Source organism: Nestor notabilis, unplaced genomic scaffold (genome assembly GCF_000696875.1).
Source record: "Nestor notabilis isolate BGI_N333 unplaced genomic scaffold, ASM69687v1 scaffold23608, whole genome shotgun sequence".
NCBI classification, from domain to species: domain Eukaryota; kingdom Metazoa; phylum Chordata; class Aves; order Psittaciformes; family Psittacidae; genus Nestor; species Nestor notabilis.
This window is the reverse complement of record NW_009939979.1, coordinates 4592-22240: the sequence shown is the minus strand read 5'-3', so window position 1 is coordinate 22240 and position 17649 is coordinate 4592. Positions and strand designations below refer to the sequence as shown.

General features: G+C 35.9%; 1 protein-coding gene across 1 annotated transcript in view; it reads right to left on the bottom strand.

Annotated features, from left to right (window-relative positions):
• Positions 1-626: 626 nt before the first annotated feature.
• The window catches only part of DIS3 (DIS3 exosome endoribonuclease and 3'-5' exoribonuclease), a gene marked incomplete at its 5' end in the record, with an annotated part of 21603 nt that continues 4580 nt past the window's right edge, over positions 627-17649 (bottom strand). The window contains 17 exons of the mRNA XM_010020135.1: positions 627-716; positions 4209-4331; positions 4561-4719; positions 5155-5323; positions 6322-6536; positions 8068-8224; positions 9224-9310; positions 9809-9936; positions 10603-10687; positions 10782-10846; positions 11426-11527; positions 12345-12461; positions 13738-13884; positions 14981-15118; positions 15212-15325; positions 16249-16413; positions 17245-17409. Coding sequence (XP_010018437.1) covers positions 627-716; positions 4209-4331; positions 4561-4719; positions 5155-5323; positions 6322-6536; positions 8068-8224; positions 9224-9310; positions 9809-9936; positions 10603-10687; positions 10782-10846; positions 11426-11527; positions 12345-12461; positions 13738-13884; positions 14981-15118; positions 15212-15325; positions 16249-16413; positions 17245-17409 — 2226 coding nt within the window. The remainder of the gene's footprint in view (positions 717-4208; positions 4332-4560; positions 4720-5154; positions 5324-6321; positions 6537-8067; positions 8225-9223; positions 9311-9808; positions 9937-10602; positions 10688-10781; positions 10847-11425; positions 11528-12344; positions 12462-13737; positions 13885-14980; positions 15119-15211; positions 15326-16248; positions 16414-17244; positions 17410-17649) is intronic.

Here is a 17649-nt window from a genome sequence, read left to right as displayed (position 1 = left end):
ATTCTATGATTCTACTCTTATCCCAGGTGTTTTAGAGTACAGGTTCACTGAAACAAACACAGAATTCAGTAACAACCAGCTTGGGGTCCCTGTGGTTGGGGAGTTCAGAGCTGACCCACTCACTCAAACTACATCAGGCCACACAGCACATAAAACATGGTTTATGACTACGTAGTCAGGAGACGGAGCTTGGCTGTACCCATGCGGTTCAAGGCACAAAATAAGAATTCTAACTAACCAATAATTGTAACTTGCCAGCATAGGTCTATGGACTTTATCATTCAAGAGCAAGTTGTGGTAGTAGATTGAAAAAACTGTCTTTTGTCAGGCTCTTGGAATGGCCTTAAGGATGTTAAAAAATAAAACAAAACTATTCCTTCTTTTGGCAGAAGCATTTATTTTCACCCACAAGACAAAACTATAGACATACATGGTTTTAAAACAACTGCTCTGCTGCATGGATACATAGTCATTAAAAAGTTGTTTTTAAAAAAAGTCAGGTTTACAAATTATTAAAATGTGTATTTAAAAGTAAATAGAATCTGTTTCTAGCATTTTGCCCATGGGGAAAAAATATGTAAATACAAAGAATTCATGTGTGACTTCCTATTAACTTTAATATCCAGCTATTGTTGTAGCTTCCTTTTCTTCTTCTGCGGTTCATCGTTGCTGCTTGTGTCTGTAGATAGATTTGCAGGCACCTCATTTCCTTGTATCTATAGTAAGAACAGCATTGGAAGTCAAAACACTTTTAACTCAATTTTAGCTCATAACATCATGACGAAACTTGAGTTCACTTGTACAGACCTTTTACAAATACTGTATCAACATCAGAAACTCTATTGTTAGTCCCCTAAAGGAGGGTCCACCATCATACAACACTCGCAGCAGGAACACTTGCCTGATGGAAAAGCCAGGAAGAGCTCAGGGAACGGGCAGCAGCAGCACCACCTCTGCTGCCCAAACTGGCAGGGGCATGAGTGAGAGGGGAGAAGGGACCTTAATCTCGTAATTTCCATTTTGCTTTTAAAAGTCACCGCTGCCGTGTTTCCTGCAGTGCTGTGCCTGTCAGGCTCAGGACACTGCACTGCAAGAAGACATTTAGCTTTGGCAGAAATGGGAAAAACCTTGGAAATAAATGGAAACCAGTTCTAAAGCAAGGAACAACAGAAATAATAGAGAAAAGCCTGTATGCTGACAGAAAAGTACTTGTACTTAAAGAGGTCATGAGGAAGCACACTATGCTTTCTTTGAGAGTACAGACACATGCGGTATTCAAGGAGAGGAAAAAGGCAAGGTGTGATGAAGTAAGAGTTCATTTGAGTAAGGTCCATAAAACAGCTGGACCAAGATATATGGTATGCTCCTCTACACTTAGGTCTCTGGGCAACTGAAATGTCCAATGAGAGAAGGTACCAGGCGCTTCAGAAGCTTGATGCAAGAAAGCCAATCACTAGGACCAGGTTATAAATCATGTGGAAATGACAACAGCATATACCAGTAGAAGGAATAGTCATTTAATTGTATGAGCATGACACAGACTCCTATGGCTGGCATTAAAACCACTGCCATAAGCTGAAGGCTATGGTTTTGGTCAGCCAGTTAGGATGACAGCTATTAGGACATGCTAAAGAGTATTGGAGAGGCTTTGAGAACTGATAGTAGCAATAAATTACCTTCAATGAGTAAGCATCATAAGAAGGCTTAAGACAGGGTCTACCTTTCTAGGTGTCATAAAGGCCTGTTTGTTAGGGCAGCTGGTCAGAGAACCCATGAACAGGGAGAAACAACTCTATACCTGAGGATCTGCTTAGGAGGTTACCCACAGAACCATCCCTGTAATACAGATAAAACCCCCAAACCTTAAAATGCATTACATGAGCAACAATAAGGAATTTAATAAAGGTTTTATTAAAGGGGGTTGCAAAAAATGCAAAATGCTTTCAGGGGCGAGATGGAATTTAAGAATGGCTTGGAGGAAGGACATGCCACTTATCAATAGAATTTCAAAAGAACAGTTAAAGAAGTTGGTAGAGTGACTAGTATTACAAGTCAACAGACATCCTTCAAGAAGTGAAAATCTTGTCCAAATGAAGAATAAATGCAAAACTAAACTAAACAGGTAAGCAAAAAAGACTGAGAACAGTAATAAAAAAAAAAAAATAAATAAGTGAGAGGCAGGGAATTCCTCCTTGCTCCTCCATCAGTGGCTAGCTGGATGATAATAGAAGCCTAAAGCAGGTAATGAAAGTATATTTGAAGCACTCAAGAAAATTAAGACCAACATCAAGAAAACTGTGACAATTACCATTAGAAAAAAAAAAAAAAAAGTGGGGAAGAGGGAAGTGTTCCTTTAGTGCCAGGACTAGATACAGTCTATCCAAAAGTTCTAAAAGTGTAAAACTGTCAGCTAGCAACTGTTGGTGTGCGTAAACTGGTTGCTTAAAACTGGTCTTGGTACTAGAAGGAATGAAAGATGCAAAGTGTTCCTACATACATACAACAGACAATTCTGTACCTAATCACTGTATGTGTGTGATCCTGTATGGATCTGTTGTGTGCTCACAAGCAAGAGTCATGTACGTGCAGCTGCTCCTAGCTCAAAAAAATCGTGTAAGAGAACTACAACAACATAAAAGCAATGAGGAATATCAAAGATGTGGAGGTTTCTGGTAAAGCAGGAACTAACAGAAGTATACAGAATTGGGTCCCATGGCAATAGTAAATGGGAATACCAGCCTATTTTTCACAGTGCAGGAAATACAGTATGTCATCAAATAACAGTATTAAGCATCAGGCTTTAAACAAATGAAAGGTCAATCACTTTTCATATAAGCTGAGCTGTGTAACTCAACTGTTACGAGATACTGTGGCAGTCAAAAGTGTAAGCTGGGAATAAAACAAATTCACAGAACAGACTCCATCCCACTGAACACAGAGATGTGCATCTGGGTGAGACAGTATTTAAGTTGTAATTTGTGGAAGCTTGGAATAGACACAAAGGGAAGGATCACTGTATGTGCATCTGACTCTTATACTCGCATCTTACAAGGAAGGGGGCCTCATAACTGATGGTCGGCATGACAAAGTATTTTGGCTTAACTAGTATGGCCATTCCTGTGTCAAGGGAAAAACTAAAATTATAGTATTTGATATGTTGTAGAAAAAGAGACCTTCACAGGAATTAGTACGAGAAGTAGAAGGGAAGCCAGCTTTCATTAGCCTTAATTTGTGTCCATTTTCAATGAACAAAGCTTGTCTCTTGGAAGCAGCTTGGACTAACTCTGATTGGTGAGCACAAGCAGTGGGCAGCTCAGCGTGTGAATGCACAGCAGGATGCAAGGTTTCTTTCCTGCATTATCTACCCCCCACTTTTTGAAATCATGAGGATTGCCTTCAACTCAAGCCTGTACAACAGCTCAAAGATAAGTACATTTAGATGCATTTGAAAACAGAAAATTTCTCAGCAAAAAAAGAGAAACGATAATGTTTGACTGCAAAACAAGGACCTCTTGATTATTTTGGATTTTCTTTTTCCTCCATGATTATGGATACTTAATTACTGCACCATCTGTTTACCGAGTCACATGTAACTTAATGAAAGCACTCAATGGCATGCAAAATACTCATCAGACCCGAGGTGTGAGACCAGATGAAAACCCATGTCCCAGATGTACTAAGAAGCTAGAATTGGAAAGTCTGAAGACCAGAGACACAGACATTAGGACACGACAGTTCTTACCGCAATATCAAGGGGGAATTTTCATATTGTGTCGGTTTTAAGGAAGGACTGCCATTTACAGCCAGCAATTACATAGTTTCCTTCTGAACTGCCCATCGCAGTTACACAGTAATTTACTGGAGCAAAGATGATCTTACTGAGTTTTGGCAGGTTTTCAGGAGGGAGATTTGATTATAGAACCATGAAATTCAAAAGACACTACTTCAGCAAATCATCATCTTTCCCATCAGTGGAAATAAACCTGATGGGCCCAGAAGGGAAATTTAATTTAGAGCCCTTTATTCTTTTCAACAGTCAGTGAAAGCAGACCTGTGTCTTCTCAAGAGTGGATGCAAAGCAACCACTACAATCTGCTGCTAAGTGGTTTTTTTTCTTGTGGTTTAAACTCCAATTTTACCATATGCTGATTTTTTAAGATTACTGAAAGGTAGTATGATTTCTGTGAATCACAAATGTTGTGCCTTACCTTTGGTTCTACCAAAAGCATCCGAATTTTCTGATGTTGGATATTGGAAGCATCTAACATAATGTTCACTTTAACTTTATCAAATACACATAATGTTGTGTCTTCCACAGTCAGTGATGGTACCTGAAAGTTCAAATTTTGTATAAATACTCACAGCTTACGATGTCTGATGCTTTTTACAGATAAATATTTTTGCAGGAAATTACTAATGTTATGTGTGAATATAAATTAACACAAATTACTCCTGAATGTTCAGAGGCTTAGAAAAGTCTCTCTTGCCCTTCTAAAACCAACTAGATTTTAGTCATTCTGCTCACTTACCAAATTAAAAAAGTAAAGGTATTTAACATACCTCATTGTTGTAATCCAGTTTTGGTGTTGGTTTACCTTTTTCTTCAAAGAAGACTGTTCCTTCTAGCCCATACTTCGGAATCAGAACCACAATTGCATTTTTTCTTACAAATAATATATATGCATCTTCATTCACTACTCCTTTGCTTTTGAAGAACAGCTGTAACAAAAGTAAAATACATGAGTAAGAATAAAAGCACTAGAACATTCTCTTCTGTATTACATATATAGTGGCTTAAAAAAAATGAAAACATTCACATACAAATCTATACTTAGTGATTATTACACACCACATATTGAAAGCAGAATAAAGAAATCCCATAAAACTGTTTATAAAATTACTGTAGTATTAAGCATTCATCATATTTATATAAAATACAAAGTAAAAAGAATCCTCAAGATGCCATAACTCTAAATCTTTCAGAGCCAGCAACGCAATGTTGAAGCTTTTCCTCAAAGCAGCAGCCCTTGTCCTTACTCATTCCTGCAGACTTGCTTAGTCTTGCTCTGCAAAGCACAACTCAATGTTCCCTCTCTGCCTTTAAAATCAACATAAATAGTCCATAGTTAATCCTCACATCTCAGAACTCCTTACCTGTGTATGGAATGCAACAGATGCTCTTTGTGCATATTGAGCCATTTTATGTCTGTAATTGAGATTTTTACACATATCCGCTAGTTTATGTTTATCTCTAAGTTCTGGGTAAGTATCGTCTGCTCCTATGGCCACTGCCAAAAGCCGATGTACTATAATGTCAGCATACCTGCAAAGATGAGTTTAAATTAAAACACACTTAAAAAAATATTTATTAATATAATTTTTTTCTGACTCTTCTAGATCAAAACATTTTTGTAATAATGATGGTGTGCTGATAACTCCCTGTATTAATTCAAGATCACTCTTTCATTGACCGAAGATACACACTGCAAAGCCAGCATGAACTGTACTGTTTTCCAACATAAATTCTTTACTATATTCTACCAAGAGAGCCTGTACTTTGCTACTTCTTCGTACCAACAGCGCGTACTCAACAGTATGTGACCTAACCAAATTTAGCATAGAACGGTGTTTCAATACCATTCATCTGCAAAGCATAATCACACTTTAACATCTTGGTACATAACTTCTAACAAGAACTTTTTAACACATCTCCAAGCAACCAAAATTTACTATTAAGACTCCTAGAAGCTTCACAAATTATCCATACAAATGCACAGGAATTTTAATCCTCCTGTGAGAGATTTCACTTGAAAGGTTTCTGAGGAACAAAATATGACAATTATTTTCCTCAAATACTTCTTGGTAAAAAGAAGAAAAAACCCTCTAATTTTCCAAGGTGTATGACTTAATTACAATGGAAGTTTCAAATCAGCAATGCTTTTACATGTAAAATACAGTCTCCTCAAAATTTAAACACAGCTTATATCTGAAAAATGACAGACCAAACTCTGCCTCAGTCTCGACTTACATAATGCTAACCAATCCCCAAGTGCGTTTGGATGGCAGAGGTATGCATTAGGGATGTATTTCTATTATGAGTTTTTAAAAGATTTTATTTGATCTTAGAGTCATAGGCAATGAACTTTGGAGCTTGTATGAAGACTGATCACCATCTGAAGCCACCACTGTTTCCACTGAGATCTAAAGCTGAACAGAAACAGTATCTTCTCTTAAATGGACAACACCACAATTTAAAATACAATTTATTCACAAATAAATAGTTTCTTTTTGTTCTCTGAAAGGTTCCTAAAATAAAAATACCTTCTAATAGGTGAGGTAAAGTGGGTATAAATAGGTGAGGCTAAACCATAGTGATGAAAATCATTATCCATTCCAGAGCAGAAATAAACAGCTTGCATCATGCAACGAGTGGTCAAAATTCGCAGCAGTGTATTTAGATATGGGAATGTAGGAGATTCAGCTTTGTCCAATGATTCAGCTAAAGCCTTTGCTGAATCTGTCTTAATTTCCAAGTTCTGGAAGGAAGTAAGGAAGGAAAAAAATAAAAAAAGGTCAAGTATTACTAGCAAATATTAGCAGAGTATAAGCAGAAATGTAACAGCCACATCCATGCTAAACTTAGCAGCTGGCACAGTTATAACACCGAATAACCTCATGGAATGCCACTATTACCAATAAATAAATATAGATAGATAAGTCCACAGATGCACAGGTCCCTCCCTCATCATTACTAGTACTCGATGCAAAATACGAAAAGTTAAGTCAGTAGCCTAGCAATTCAGAAAGGAAATCCATCCAGAACTAAGAAATACTTTATGTTAATATTAACAATTTTATTTCCTTTGGTTTGATTTTTCCATCCTCTTATTGAATAGGATTAAGCAGTAATCAACCTTGGTGTACTTATTTCACAGTTATTAAAATTTATCCTTGGAAAAGTAATTTGTAAAACCAACTGTATGACATTTTGTTTGCTGTTTGCCAGTGTTCACTGATAAAAATTCAGGTAGGTAGAAAATAGAAAATGCATTTTATTTCCAGTCACACATCGTAAGATCAGTTGAATGTTCTTTCCTTTATGTATACCACTGAAAACAAAGCAGGATCTAGAGATCAAATTATGGTAAAATAATTACATGATTGTTTTTAAAAGTGTAACAAAAATATGGCATATTGATATGTAATCATGATGGTGTGTCATAGTGAAAAGCCACTTTGGTTTACTAAAAGAACGTTTGTCTATACATAGGAATTTAGCTTTCCAAATAAAATAGTAGTTTAAAAATAAGTTTCAGAGTACAAATGAAATCATTATCACTATTCCAGTTTTATAGCAGAGGAAAATGAAATGGGCTGGGTTATGGCTCATGCATTGATCTTGCACTGATAGAATTTGGGAGTTTCTCTCTTACCTCTAGAAAAAACACACGGGTGTGCATGTGTGTGAATAGTTGAAGGGAAAGGAAACATGACTGCACATCACAATTTACAGAAAGTTAGTATGATTAGCTCAAATAAAAGACTCCTGAAACTGGAAGAGTCATTTTTTAGTTCAGACTTACTAAATCAGACTTGTTTCAGGCTAAATTAACAGCTCCTTAGCTGATCTACGGAGAGGATGGAAATATAAACACATATGGACACATTTTCTTATTTCCTGACTCTTTAAAAGAGACATGTTATTTGATATAATTGACCAATTTATAAGTACATAAATAATGTATGTGATCTGAAGACCAAAACTGGATCAAAAATCACATGTGCCTTGAAGAGGAGAAATACTTACAGCACACAAGAGTTATAATAGGAAAGACTTCCAGAGTGATTTGCTTTCTTTACTGAAGACAGGCCTTTAAAAGCACAAAATTCTTCCTTTCATCTAGAGGTACCTTTAATCTTGCTACAAGTACCAGCAATTTCAAAGCGCAGCTGATACACCTTCAAAATACCATTTTCCAACCCTTATTCTTGGGTAAGTGGCCAACCAGAGAAAAACCCCACAGCTTCTTTTAATCAATTCACTTAATTAGCATGGTATAAACTTGCCTTGGACTTTGCAGCCTTCACAAGGATGTCATAATTTGATGGGGGAGGAGCAGGGTGTTTCCGGAGCAAGGCAAACTCTGGGAACTCGCTGTGAATTTTTTGTGCTACAGAAATATTGGCAAGCAACATGAACTCTTCAACCATGGAATTTGTTTCTCTATCAACATAAAATATTTTATATTGTTAGAAAAGCATTATGTATTTACTTGAGTGCCTAATTAAGAGACATTCCACCATCCTAAACAGTATTATATAATATTCACTGGTTGTTTTAATCATTTATACAACTAGGCAAATATTTTTAAGACTAAAAACATTAACATTTATTAAGTTTCAGATACTGAGTCAGAAGAAAAACACCCATTCTCAAATTACATTCAAGAAAAATTATCTTTAAAAACGCCTCAAAATATGAACAGGTAAGTTTTTGATTTCTTCCTAAGAGTACTGTTTTAATATTGTACACAGAAGTTTGAAAGCACCATGTTGCACACCACAGGTGTGACAGTTTACATAACTAAGTGTAGATTTTAGCACAGACACTAAGCAGTAGTATGAGAGAAAGTAACTATCTTCAGAAATTGAATTAGTAGCTCTATTTCTAGAACTCCTCAGCAAGATTGTATCACTCTGCAATAATGTGCAACAACTGCTCTGTTTTTCTTAAGGTTTTAGTAATCCGTAACTCCAAGTTCTACTTTCCTTTGTTAATACCAGTAGAAGAGCATCACAGAGAAGCCAGTGTGGTATAGAAAGTTTGGACCTTAGTACTCCATTAAATCAGTAGTAAAGACTTAGGTTCATATATGAAGCACGCAGCTCAAAACTTACTTCATAAATAGCACAATCAAATACAGAGGAATTCTCTCTTCTAGGGTCAGCTTCTCCAGGAAGCTGCCCCATCCCTGGCAGTGTTCAAGGCCAGGCTGGATGAGGCTTTGAGCAACGTGATGAGTGGAAGGTGTCCCTGCCCATGGCAGGAGGCTTTGTGCTAGATGAGTTTTAAAAGGTCCCTTCCAACCCAAGTAATTTTACAATTCTATGACTGTCCTGCCCTATTATATGAATTCTGTACACTATTAATGTCACCACTTAAACATGTCTTTAATTCCATCCCTGCCTTGAATTAACTAACTGAGGAAAATAAAACACATACTTTAGCTCCTTAGTCTGCAGATCAATAGGATCATGAGTTTCACTGTCCATGTGGAAACGAACTTCTGGTGAGGAAAGTGTCAAGGCCCTGGAAGACAGAAAGAGGTATTAGCAAATTGCAGTAAAGCAGACAAAACAGCTCAGTTGCAAGGCTGTACACAACATGTGGGTTTATCATGAAAACGTAATTTAAAAATCAGCAGAAATAAAAAAAAAGGCAGGAATTAAAAAGAAAATCTGGAAATTAATGTTCAAATTAGCCAAAATTATAATGCTGACACACGTCAGCACTAGCTCCTAATATTTCAAATGCTGCTCCCCCAGTTAGCTTTTTATAATGACTGTAAGAGATCCGTATTGACTGATCTTGTTAACAACCCAAGTTAATATTTTTGGGGAAATGAAGACAGGCATTTTTATGCAAATCAAAATGGCAAAGTACTTCTTTTCAAAAAAATTTTCATTGGAAAAATGGACACAGGGGACCATTATACAGTTCGACAGCAAAAAACAGCCAGGAAAACCAGAAACCAACCAACCGAAGAAACCAGGGGAAAAAAGAGAACAGGGACACTGCAGAGTTTACCCATTATCAATTCTTTTCTTCTTCAGAATTTTTGCTAATTTGTTTAGTTCACGTAGGCTGCTAGTAAGTTCATCGTTCATAGTCGCTGAATCAATTCTCATCTGTGCTTCAGCATATGTAAGAGAAGCCTTGAAGAGGTTAAAAAAAGAGACACTTAATACGTAATAGAATGAAAAGAAAAATACCGTTCTGTCTTGCAGAAACCGCAGTTTGCTGTCAAAGTTGGTTCACAAAAATACAAAGCTTGACATTCATTTAGGTATTGAATTCTCAAATAATAATGGTCAAAACAGGACAGATCTATGCAAGACATCAAGAAATACTAGGCATTTACAGAGTTTTTATGCTGATCACAGGTGTGTTTTACATACCTGAGGTGTAATTTTCAGAAATGTACTCAATACCTACAGAATCCACTGAATTTAACTGAAAATTATTAGTAGCTGGTACATACCAACCATGCCATATATACTTCTGTATCTCTATAGGTATCTGAATACATTTATACCTTTTAAAGAAATACCATAACAAAGTGCACAAAAACCACTGTAGCCATAGAGATTTAAAAGAACAGGGCAGAATCAAACATTTTCTGTCTCACTAGGATTTAAGTATCATTTCCTAATTCTAAGAAAATCATAGATTACCAGGTTGGAAGGGACCTCAAGGATCATCAGAAAAACACAGAAAAATCAATAAACAGCAAGAAGAAAACTTTAAGTCTGTTGATCATAGTTTTTATAAAAAGGTCTCAAGCTTTTTTTCTGAAGTATAATAATATTTATGTGACTAACCTTGGATTTGATAATACTTTTTGTAAATCTGGTTTTTAGAATTTCAGCCTTACGGTTCATCTCCCATATACATGAAAATGCAAGCCTATGAGAGGGAAAAGGGAAAAAATCTGTTAAAATACACATAAAAATATCTGGAGTTTCTCGTCAAGATTAAAGTACGGATCATATACATATACCTGTCCACATCAGATCTCAGGGAGCATAAATTGGAACTAAGTAACTCTGGAACCATATCAATCCTCTGCAAAGTAAAGAATAAAAATCACAACTCTTTACAAATGTATATTTTAATTTCCCAATTTTTAATATACTAAATGCTTGGAAATACTAATTTTTTTTTTTAATTTTTTTTTTTTCCCCTAAGAAAGCTCTGATTTCCAGGAGAAAATTGAGCTACTTAGTGGAAATTCATTCCAAGATCCATTTTTATTATCTTTTTTTAGTAACAGTTACTTCTGAAAACGAATTGTGGTCTGTAAGAAGTTAAAATAAACAAGAATCATAAGAAACATATAGATAGATTGACAGATATAAACCCCAAAGATTTAGCTATCACAAGAAAAAACAATTGAAAAGCCAAACGAGGCCACTTCTGCAGTTTCAGATTGGTTTTACAACAGTACTCCAGTTTCTGCCTCTTGCTGTGCAAGCCAAATGGAAGAAAGCACCTCCATTTTGACAGTCTTAGGCAAATTACATGCACCCTAAAGAAGCCTACTTTATTTTTTATTTAGTTTAGAGAATATTCCCAAGAATTACAGGAGGAAGGCAATGAAACCCCAACTGCTTAGTTGTACAAAAAGCAATAGAAAACAATTACTTTTTCACACAGATATACTGTTGTTCCTCTTTTTACTGACTCCTCATCCAAAGCGTTTCCTGGGCGAATAAAATGGCTGACATCTGCAATATGGACACCAACCTAAAAAACAGCATCACAGAAAATGGAAATAGTTCTTATCATGAAAGGAACTCTCAAGTTTTTACTTACTACCCAATTTACCCATTGCCAGTACCCTTCAGCAGCTCCTATATCTAGTAATAGGAATAGTTAAAATCTATCATACTGATACTAAAAGAATTAATAGTTGCAGCAACTACATAAAATAAGGGTGTCCGTACATTTAGTGGAAAGTTATATTCATTATCAATGCAACCCTTCCTGCGTGGGGACTCAGATAACCTCTTTCATTTTCTCCAAGGCTCACGGAAAACTTGGCTTTGGTTTTCTGTTTGCTAGACCTTCCATTTTGGCACACCTTGTAACATTCAGTTACAAATGAATTTATAAAGAAGAAAACCTGACTAAACCAGATAGTGTGCGTGTTAAGCCTGTAGCTTTTTAATGCCTTTTTTCTTTTTTAAATAAAATAATAATTCCTTAGGCATTACAACAGTAGCTTCACTTTTTCCACTGATAGTTCCTTATTCTAGCTGTAGATACCCATGTTTATACTTAGCTAAAGCAGTCAGTAAGTTTTATGTTCATTTCCCATGACAAATGAGCAGAAAGCAGGGGGAATTTAGAAGACATTAAATTCCCACTTCTGACACTGATGTAGTGCAAATCAAGTCCCCTTTCTTTATCACCATCTCGCAGTCGTGCAAACACTATTCATTTCTTTTACAACAGATCTGGAGCTTTGCTCTGCTCATGTCATTTACTATTCCCACTACTGCATTGTTTGTAAAATAAAGGAAAAAGTAAATAAATGACCTGATAATAATAGAGACAATACCTCTATATTTCCATTTTCTATTTCTCTACAATGTAATGCATCATCAATATCTGTACAGCCAGGAGGATCAACACTACAAATACACAGATGCCTTAAGTCCTCCCTGTATTTCATATCCTGAAATAAAAAAAGAAAAAAAAAAGTTGTTTTCAAGAACACTTTCCGTATCAAAGTAAAAACGATCACTTGGGAAAGGTACTTCACAAAAGATTTTCCAGAGCAACCAAGTATTTTCAGAGTGCTTTTTTTCTTTGTTTTAGGACAAGATTTGCAATAGGATTTATTTATAAGATCAAAACAGATATGCAGAAACTACAGTGACGGAAAAAATAAGTCATAAAATGATCACATACTTAAATTTGTTTGTTTTACAGCAAACAGGAAGACAAATAGAATACAACCACAATCTTCTCATGATCTTAGAAGGAGCAGGACCAGGAATCAAGATTTAATTGACATTCTGACTGATGTCCAGCTGGGCAATTTATTTAGGATATGTCTGCTCTCATTTCTAGCTTTTTAAGGCTTAGCTGTCTCAACAGTTAAAAAGAACTGCACAGTTTGGAAATATTTACCTTTGTAAGATGGCTACAGAAAGACCTCTGGTATCTTAGACTAGACAACTGACTTTCAGAGACCTAATTTACAAAGATCCGTCTTTCACTCAAAAAAAAGTAGATAACAAATTATAATAAAAGCAGTCCACCTCAGAGAAATTAAAATAACACACATGTACAAATAAAAACACAGTCCACACTAGCCCAAACAAACAAAAAAACCCAGAACCCAAACTATAGCCCAGCCCAACCCAAAACTATATCATGCTCAAATTGTTCCCTGATGACATTTTTCCATACATTCTAAAGCAACTGTTCTCCATATTGAAGCTACTGGGGAGAACCCGAAATTCTCTAATTGCATTTAAAATAAGCAATTCTGAAAACATTAATCTCTCCAATTACCTTGCTGGATTATAGCAGGAATATACTGAAGTCTCCTCTCCTCAGATTATTTTATTGATGACACACACTGCCACATTTGGTTACAAAGGTATTTAGCAAAACAGAAAAACTCTTAGGGATAATCTTACAATTTCCTGAATTGTAGTCTCTGTTCTTTGAAAAAGCTTTTTTAAATTTTTATTTTTTAATGAAACCTGTAATGTGCTTTTTATCTTAAAACATCTATCCATAACAAACAGTTTTAGCCAACCCCCCCAAAACTTGTAGAGGCTTTGTCCCATAGGAAATCCAGCTGAAAATTTACACTGAGACAAAACGGTTCTGGACAACGTTCCTCCCCTATTGCTGGTGCACTGGGATATCCAAGAACATCACGATTTGATTTGAAGTAGAAGACATAGATATTGTTAGAATAATTCAGAAATTATTACCTGTTCTGTAATGCTCCATGGCATTTTTGGTAGGCAGCTAAGGACAGCCTGGGAAAAAGGCTGATGAGGGACATCATGTTCAAGCAGAAGAACTTCTGTCTCGGTCTCTTTATCTCCAGCACTTCCCAAGTTCTTTACAAAATGACCCTGAGAGACAATACGCATACATACAAATATACACACACATGCACATCAAGCGACACTGTTAGCTCAGAACAGTATTCTTCAAATGCTCAGAAGTATTTGGAGACCATTATTCCATAGGTTATTAGTATATTAAACTACCCAGGATGAATAATCTTTCTTTCTTCAGCTAGCTGTCTCATCTTTAAGACAGAAATTTAATTTCAAGCATTTAATTGATTCAGTAAGTCTGAACTGTGTACATCTCCCTCTTTTCCTTGAATGGCAATACATTCTCCACAGATAAGACTGCAAAATTGTAAACACAGCAATTCAGTTTTGCAGTTAAGAATAAACATTGCTGCATAAGCAGCAAAACTAGTAAGGTCTAATTTCTCTACGGGTTAGGGTTGTGCCCACTCCCTAATACCATATCAGTTCTATTTCCTTCCTCACATCTCTCACGTCTCATCCTCTGCAGTAATGCTGTCTTTCTCTTAGCAGTCATTCCATATATTCTTTCATTTCTCTAAATTTGAGACACCTATGGTCTCATTCATTACAAGCTATGCATTCCTACACAAGCCATTGGAAGCCTCTTTAAAACCTACTTTGTTTCCAATGCAAATTAAAGGTAGTCTTCATTTTCTCTTAAGAGCCTCCTATTTATTTCTAAAGAACTTTCAAGAACTTCGTTACCTGTAACTCAGCCCCACTGTCAATTCGACTGAATTTGGCCAAGGTGTTTAAAACTACTTGCCAGGAAAAAGATCAGTCTCTGGATGAGCAAAGCCACAGAAAAAGATTCACATTTCTAGGAACCCAGACCAAAATAAGGTGGTCCCTGGTTAGTTTAAATAAAGCACCTTAGTTAGCACAGGTATGTTCACTGCAGAACTGGAGGAGTGAGCTTTTCAAGTATGATAAGCCTGTCTCTTTTTTTTGGGGTAATAATGAATTAAATAATTTAGGGTCTTCCTTAATTTGCACCATCAAATGGCGCTCAAAATTCACATCAATGCTTTTTGAGGTTAGTCAGCGTTGCAGGTAATATGCACCTTTCCTAATAACACAAAAAAATCAGATAGAAAAGAGTTCATAAGAAAATGCTTAAACTTACATTAGGATACCTGGAATTCCTGGGCCAGCCGTCAATAGCAACAATTATTCTTTGTCCTTCCAATTTATCTGCTTGTCTTGTTTCTATTCGAATGCGAGGAATTCTGCGATCAGCTGGTGTGAACAAATGGCGCCTTGCCTATTAACAGCCAGAAAAGGGAAAAATTCATTTCCAGTTAAAGAAAATAAACCCTAAATATCTGCACTTACAATAACCGGATTATTTCCTTACCTCTTTGATCTCTGACTTGGAAAGCATGCCACAAAGTGGTCGCCAGTTTCGTTTTATAATGCCCACTACTTTTCCTGTAGGTCTCAGCATGTCCTTGGTAACAGAGGTCTTCAGCTGGTAGAACACACAAGGGTTAAAAACACAAAAATCTTTGAACTCATGTTAACATGCTTGACTCCAACATGTATCTCAAACCTCGGTGGTAACGTCTGATGTGTCACTATAATGCTGTAAATTCTGTTATGACTTCTTAAGCTGAAATATGCCGCCCTGTGCTTTACATGACTTTTAATAATTTTAGTATGTTACCTGATTACACTATTGTAGTTGTAGGATTTTTTAATGGACATCATTGCAGAACATCAAGGAATAGCAGAAAAACTGTGAAGAAATGCTATCTTGTCCCACTGTCTGCTTATTCCAGAACTACCTCCATTTTCTTTTACAACCTATTACTTTAATTTTTAGGAATTCCTTGTGTTGCTTGAAAATTCTCCAGTAAATCTAAACACAGTAATTAAAAAACATTCCCACTGAATTCAGTTGGAAGATCATGTTTTTAAAGAAATATAAGTATTTACTGGACAGGGTATACATGTGTGTGTACTGCACACACATTAAATGGGACTACTGCAAGAAGCTAAAGATTTCACAACTGGTTCCAAATGTATGCACTGCCTATAAAAGCTGACTGTCATCATGACACAACACCTGGTCCTATTCCAGCAAACCTAATGTGCACATAGTATATAGCTTTATATTATTACCTGACTACCACCCAGGAACTTTTGGAGTTACTAAAGTTTAACAAAATAACATGGCAATTTCTGATTGGGATTAATTACAAAGTATCCATTTTACACATAATCATATCATATCATTAATGCAACTGTATGACTACAATTAAGTTTCATAATTTACATATTCACAATAGTATAAAAAGAATGTGTACACCTAAAGCCTAGCACTGTCAGGGTAACACAGATTTAATTTCCCCCTTAACGTAAGAGTGAAGTGAAAAGTAATTTATTTCATACAATGTTTTCTTTCTCTTCTTCAGTTTCAATGTCATCTTCATTTTGGCCATCATCTTGCAAGACCACTGAGGACAGTGCAACCCATTCATTTTTTGGCAACAGCTCCACAGCTACAATATCTTCATGAACTGCTCGGTTTAAATGTTTCAATCCTTGTATAATTATCTGGATTTTTTTTAGAAAACAAAATGAAAATGCAAATATTCACAATGATAGTAACAGAAGACCCATATCAAAGCAGTATATCAGAAGAATGTACATGTGTAACAGGCTCTGCACTCTAAAGAACATTCGAAGGTACGTTTGTGATGCATTTTTTTTCCTCTGCCTTGGCTTCTTTCAGTACTTACAATATTACTTCAGGATTCCAATTGACTCTACGAAAATAATGTGTTTTCCACAGACGTTTCGTTTTGTTTATAATAATACAATCCTTCTATCTTTGCAGGCTAGGAAACTCCATATACTACTGGGAAATAGGAATAAAAGAAATGGAGAGCCAGAGAAGCATCTCCAGCTGCCACCACAAATAGGGAGAGAGGAGGCAACTGCTGCAGCTTGAAACAGCACAGCTCTACCAACAGTAGGCAGACAGGTGGGTTAACTGCTTGGAAGGAAAGAGTCCATCTACTCATCATCAGGTATGAAAACATTAAGGGAAATAAAGCAGTAAAGCAGGAGAGGCTCACAAGGGCTCATCACAATTTCTCTGAAAATCCTCCTACAAACTTGTGTCTCTGTCTTTTATCATATATTTCAAACTAATTAAAAAAAAAAGTATTAGTCAATTGAAAAAGTATTAACAGTACAGTCAGCATTTCAGTAGCCTATATCCATACAAAGTAAAGCATCAGAAAAAAAGTCAGAAAAAACAACAGAAAAGGAAAAATTACTATAATGCTCATTTTAACATACGTCACTATGAAAGACCTGCATTTTAAGTCATTACTGAGGCTAATTAAAGTTCACAGCATGAAGGCAAAATGAAAAACTTACCTCTTTTTCTTCAGCATCTCCATGAACCCAAACGGTAGCTTCAAGATAATTATCTCTGCTTGCCCTGTAAGTTCCTTGGAGGTAGTTACCAGATTTTATCCCTTGCTGCAATTTGCTAAGAGGAATATGTTCTGGGAAAATTATTTTTCCACTTTCTATTTCTTTCTTAAGAAAAAAAAACAAACAAACAAAAAAAAGCAACAAAAAACAAGAAGAAATTTTCAGTCTTTTGTACTCATGATTATTCCAAAACCAAGTTCAGGAACATGACACTCAAGCTAACAAACTCCAAAATCATAACTATGTGTAGATATGAATATACACATTAATAAAAAACAACTATTAAGCAGTAATTTTTCTAGTTAAGTATAAAAAGCATAAAGAATATAGAAACGTGGCAACTCC